Source organism: Cinclus cinclus, chromosome 5 (genome assembly GCF_963662255.1).
Source record: "Cinclus cinclus chromosome 5, bCinCin1.1, whole genome shotgun sequence".
NCBI lineage: Eukaryota > Metazoa > Chordata > Aves > Passeriformes > Cinclidae > Cinclus > Cinclus cinclus.
In genome coordinates, this window is record NC_085050.1 from 5,360,070 (window position 1) to 5,365,789 (window position 5,720).

At 57.5% G+C, this 5,720-nt stretch overlaps 1 protein-coding gene across 1 annotated transcript; it reads left to right on the forward strand.

The window, feature by feature from the left end:
• Nucleotides 1-1,260: 1,260 nt before the first annotated feature.
• On the forward strand, nt 1,261-3,684 carry FOXI3 (forkhead box I3). Its single transcript, XM_062493307.1, has 2 exons — nt 1,261-1,957; nt 3,095-3,684. Exons 1-2 carry the CDS (start codon nt 1,261-1,263, stop codon nt 3,682-3,684), a joined length of 1,287 nt encoding a protein of 428 aa, XP_062349291.1.
• Nucleotides 3,685-5,720: the final 2,036 nt, after the last annotated feature.

Sequence of the window (5,720 nt, forward strand, 5' to 3'; positions counted from 1 at the left end):
AAAGCTTCACTGCTTTACGTGTGTTTTTTATAACTCTTTCATGGAAGACATAAAATGCATACACTTTTCCCAAACTCTCCTCTCTGCCCCAAATCCTGTTGTCAGACCAAGACACCCGGCGCTTGCAGAGAGCACTTCATGTGTACACCAGGAAAGGGCACTTTTTAGCATTTTTACGAGCAGAAAATTGAATAACAACTCAATTTAAGAACGGGGAATGAAATGTAGATCTCATGTACCTGTTATTTAGACAAAGTACCTAATCCTCCCACACCACTGACAGTATTTCTGTTGTTACACGTGCGCTTTGCCCCGGACCAGAACATTTGCCGGAGTTGGCCCCTGTGTAGGTCCCGGGTTTCGGGATCGTTATGAGCACCGAGAGCTTTTTCTCTGCAAAAGGATGCCCTTTCTGTCACGCTGCCCCGGAGCACCAAGGAGAAAATAACTTTTATTCACTCAATCTCGCCCCGCGCCCTCCAGCCCATTCCGCCCGCGGTACGAGCGAAAACGCCGGTGCTGTTTGTTTGTTTGTTTGTTTGTTTGTTTAATTTCGGGCATTTCCTTATCCAAAGCAATTCCTTATCCAAAGCTGATGGACTGCGATCTCAGCCCTGGATTTTGGGGGGCTGTTGGGCGGCAAAACTACACTTCAAGAACAGAGTTTAAGCGAATTCCTCCCTTGGCGTTCCCGTCGGGGGAACCGCAGAGATGCTCATCCCCCTCCGACCTCAGCGTCGGGGCCGATCGCATCCGCGGGAAAGCGGGATAGCATCCCCGAGCGCCGGGACAGCGCGGACAGCTCCGGGAAAGGGGACGGCGGCGCGGGGGCGATCGGGCAGGGCCGGGAGAGACCCCCAGGTCGCGGAGGGGGGGGGACGGGCACAGCACAGGGAGGGGGTGGGTCCGGCTCGGGGATGCTGCCCCCGCGCTGCCGGGAGCCAAATCCCTGGCGCCTCCCGCAGCTCCCCCGCTGGTCCCTCCCCCATCGCCGCTCTCGGGGCCCGGCCTTGCCCCCCTCCGCCTCCCTGCCCGCCGCCGAGCCGCGCTACTGGCTGCTCCCTGCGCGCTGCCGCCCGCCCAGCCCCGGCCCCGGCCGCGGGCGGGGAGTCCGGGCGCACGGCAGCGCCTATAAGGGCGCCGCGCCGCAGCCCCCCGGGAGTTTTTGGTCCAGGGCCACCGGCGCCGCGGGGCGGGGGGTGTCGCCGGGAGAGGACGGGAGCGGGGGGGAGCGCCGGCCGCCCTGCATGGCCAGGGATTATGAGCGCCGGTGATTTGCAGCAGGCGCAGCCCAGAGCCTCGGCGCCGGCGGCCGCCCCCGCGCCCCCGCAGCCCCGCAGCGCGCAGGAAGCCCCCGACATGGCCGTGTACTGCAGCGAGAACTTCAGCGTCTACCCCCAGCCCAGCCTTCACCCGCCCGGCGCCGCCGCCGCCGCCGCCGCGGCCGCCGCCGCCGCCGCCGCCGCCGCCGCCTCCTCGGGGCAGCGGGCGGGCGGGTACGCGCTGGGGGACTACGGGGCTCCCGCCAACGCCGGGTACCTGTGGGGCATGAACAGCCCCTCGCCCTACCTGCAGGGCCCGCCCGGCGCCGCCGCCGCCGCCGCTCCGTTCCTGCCGCCCGCCTCGTACGGCTGCTCGCGGGGCGGGCAGCTCGTGGGCTCGCCCCCGGCGCCCGGCTCGCCGTCGGCGGGCGGCGCGGAGCTGAGCTGGCTGAGCCTGGCCAGCCAGGAGGAGCTGCTGAAGCTGGTGCGGCCGCCTTACTCGTACTCGGCGCTGATCGCCATGGCCATCCAGAGCGCGCCCGAGAGGAAGCTCACCCTCAGCCACATCTACCAGTACGTGGCCGAGAACTTCCCCTTCTACAAGCGCAGCAAGGCCGGGTGGCAGAACAGCATCCGCCACAACCTCAGCCTCAATGACTGCTTCCGCAAGGTGCCCCGCGACGAGGATGACCCCGGTGAGGTGCCGCGCCGGGCGGGAGGGATGGCTGGGCGGCGGGGAACGGCGCGGGCGGACACCGGCACCGCCGTGAGAGAGGGGCAGCGTCCCCGTGGCCGGCGGGTCCCCTGTCCCCTGCTAGTCGGGAGCCGTCCTGACACCGCGTTCCCCGTCCCCTCGGGGCCCGCGCTATGATGAGACCGCGTTTCTCCATGCCTTCTAGTCGGATGCCGTGATGAGACCGCGCTCCTCGTCCCGTCGGGGCCAGCGCGGTGAGGACACCGCGCTCCCCCGTCCCCTGACCCGGGCTCTGTGATGTGACTGTCCCCGTTCGCCCCAGCCCGGCCCGGCGCTGCCCCGCGGGAGGTGTAGGCGGGGGCCGGCCTGCCCCAGCCCTCGCCCCTTCCCCGAGCCGCCCGGGAGCGCCGGTTGTGCAAGGTCCGGCTCCTTCGGCCCGTGATTCACGGCTCCCCTCCCTGCCCGCCGCTGTCGGGGCCGGCCCCGGGGCACAGCCGGTACCCGGGAGTGGGCGGAGGCGCGCCCGGACAGCGCTGGTCCGGCCCGGGCTGGAGCCACTCGGGACCTTGTGGGGTCACTGCGCCCGTCCCGGCCGTGGGCAGGAGGCGACTGGGGACTGCTGATGCCACCACAGCACCTCGCACCAAGGCTTGTGCGAGGGGCAGCTTGTCTGTAGTCCCCGCAGCTCAGTGCTGTTGCGCTGCCGTGGAGTGCCTGAGTGTGCCAGCCCACCTCTCCATCAGATTGTCTATGAGCCATTGCCCGGGCGCTGCCTTGTCACCCATTGCTGGGACGGCTGCAAGTGCCCCAGCCTCTGTGAGGCAGCCAGAGCAAGGGAAGCCCCTCTTCACATTCTCTTTAGCTAAATGTACACATCTGTTTATGCTTTGGGATGTAGAGGTTCTCCTCTTCTGTGTGGCCTTAAGGTTGACTTGGGCATTAGCGGGATGGAGGTGGAAATGTCCTGGAGACAGGTTTTGGATCTATGTACTGGACAGCAGAGGGAGGAGGAACAGGTGCAGGAGAGATGCGGCTTCTGTGCCGGTTGGACAAGACACGGATGCTGCTTATCTGTCAGCAGCGAGGCTCGCTGTCACAGAAGCTGACTTTCTCTCTTGTGTTTCCTGTTTTACACCAGGGAAGGGAAACTACTGGACCTTAGATCCCAACTGTGAGAAGATGTTTGACAACGGGAACTTCCGTCGCAAACGCAAGCGGCGCTCTGAGCCCAATGCCCCTGCGACCGCCTCTGCAGCCTCCTCCCTAGGGGGCCTGAAGGCCGAGGAAGAGCGACCCATCCCAACCACAGGCAAACCGTGTGGAAACAGCCCACCCCCAGAGCTGGACCCCTCGCCCTCTGCCAGGGACCATCCCAAAAGCTCCTCTCCCTCCAGTATCATTTCATCCACGCCCAGCTGTCTCAGCACCTTCTTCAGCGGCATGAGCTCCCTGAGCGGCGGAGGCAGCCGGCTGACGGGGGGTCTCAGCAGTGACCTGCATCACAGGAACTTCTCTGCTGGACAGCTGAGCAGCAGCACTTTCACCCCTTCCAGCAGCTCTTCTCAGGAGGTGCCTTCACCAGACCAGCTGCAGCGGGTCGCGGGACCTTCCCCTGCCTACTACAGCTCCTTCCACCCCAGCAGCGGCAGCCAGGGAGCCCAGTACAACCACTACTACAACTTCACAGTCAACAGCCTCATCTACACACGGGATGGGACAGAGGTGTAGGGTGCTGGGGCAGCTGGCCAGCACTGCAAAGGGAATGGGAGTCGGACCGTGCGCTTTTGCAAACGTCATTTCAACGTGGACACTTCCCAGGTGTTCTTCCAGGACTACTGATCTTCTCACCTTTCAAAATAACACCCCTTAAGCACCAGCAGAAGGCAGATGCAAAATTTTTTCCCCAGCCAGGAAAATGTTAGGTGGTGTAGATGGTTTGCCATCTAAATTCTGCAGGCGTGAACTGAATTAATGTTTTCAGAAGTTTCTAATCCTGAATGTAGAACAAGTTTAAAAACCATAGCCATAAAGTGGTATTGGCAAGAGCCAAGCATAGACATCCAGTGAGTCTTAGAAGAGAGCAGGAAAAAAAAATGAAGAGATTTCTTATGAAGTGCCTTGTACAATGTATTAAAAAACTTCTGCCAGCCATTGCCTCTGTAAGCCCTTGCTTGTGCCCTGATCCTGCAATATGCAATGCGCAAGGGAATACCCTGTATAAACACCCACCCAAAACCTCCTCAAACCCATGGAGGGTCTTCCTGTGTCTGGCATATTGTACAGCAGGGCCATGTCTTGTAAAACAATCTTCTTTCCCTGAGCTTAGTACCAAAGATAACTCTAGCCATGCAGCTTTAGCACAAGAGTAAACACTGGGGTATTTTTATACATATTTGTACGTAATGTAACTCTTCTGTACATACGTTTCTATGTGATTTTATATTTGTAAATTATGCTCTGGAGCTGTTCTTATTTATAATGTGTTTTAAACTTTGTTAAAGTTTATTTTACTTGGTTTTCCCCCCTTTTTGTTGTTTTATTTGTTTTGAATTTTTTGTTGCTTTTGTTTTTGTTTTTAGTGTATTACTGAAACTTTTCAGGCTGAACAGCTGTTGGGAATAAAATATTAACAATTGTTAGATATTGGCCTGCTTGTTCATCAGTATGTTTGAAGTATTTTAAAACTCCATGGGAGGCAGGTTTTTCTTTCATATCAGTTGAGATAAAAGGTGCAAAAATATATGAAAAAATTCATCTTCACAGTAGGACAGAAAAAAAACCTGCTTTGCTCCCTAAAGAGACTCATCTGACCTGTTTCTCACTGCAGTGTGGGCACTCTGTTTTCATATTTTTTTTCTCAACCGTCTCAATCGTAACTGTCCTTTTTCAGGCTGGTTTAGAAAAAAATGAAAACTTGCAACTGTAAAAGAGGTGGGACTGGTTCCAGCGTGGTGCCAGCTAGCAGGAGGTTCAGTCCCTTTTGCAAATCAGTTTCTCTGTAGTGATTGCACCTGCTTACACTGTTGGCCAGTGAAGAGGTGGGACAGTCAGCCAGAAGGCCAGGCAGCACATCTGGGAATCCTTCCTGATTTCCTGCTGGGAAAGGAGAATCCATCACCCATAAGCCATGACGTGAAACAATCAACCCCTCATTCCTGCCGTTTTCACGAGCAGTTTGTTGGGAGCTGTGTGCAGTTAGACAATAAATGTAAAATGTGTCTTCATGAGGAATGTAGCATCCACAATGAAGTTAATAATGAAATTGCAGCTGTTTAACATACAGGCAGGCATCTGCCATGATTTAAGGCCATCCCTGCAGGCTATTCAGAACACAAAATTGTTGGCAGTGCCTCTGCGCTGGCTACCTGCAGAACATACAGGGCAGTGATGCAAGACAAACCGCTGGCCTGATCCAAAATATAATGAAGCCATGACGAAATATCAGATGACTTCCATGTGCTTGGGATCGGGACCAAGGACTTGCCCCGACACTGGCCAACTTCTCTTTGTGCAATCGCTGGGACCAGTGGGTGGGTGGCTATTCCTGCCTCTCCCCCCTCCCCCTTGCCCCTTCCCAGCACAGATACCATCTTCCTGGCTTTAGGGGTAATTCCTTCTGATTTTAATTCCATCTCAGGTGATGCAGTGGCAGCGATAATGGGAGGGAAAGGGCAGACTATCACTAGGAAAAGGACAAAGTAGTCTTGTCCTGCTTCAATCCCACCAGGTGTGGAGTAGATTCATTTGGAGTTTGGATTGCTGAG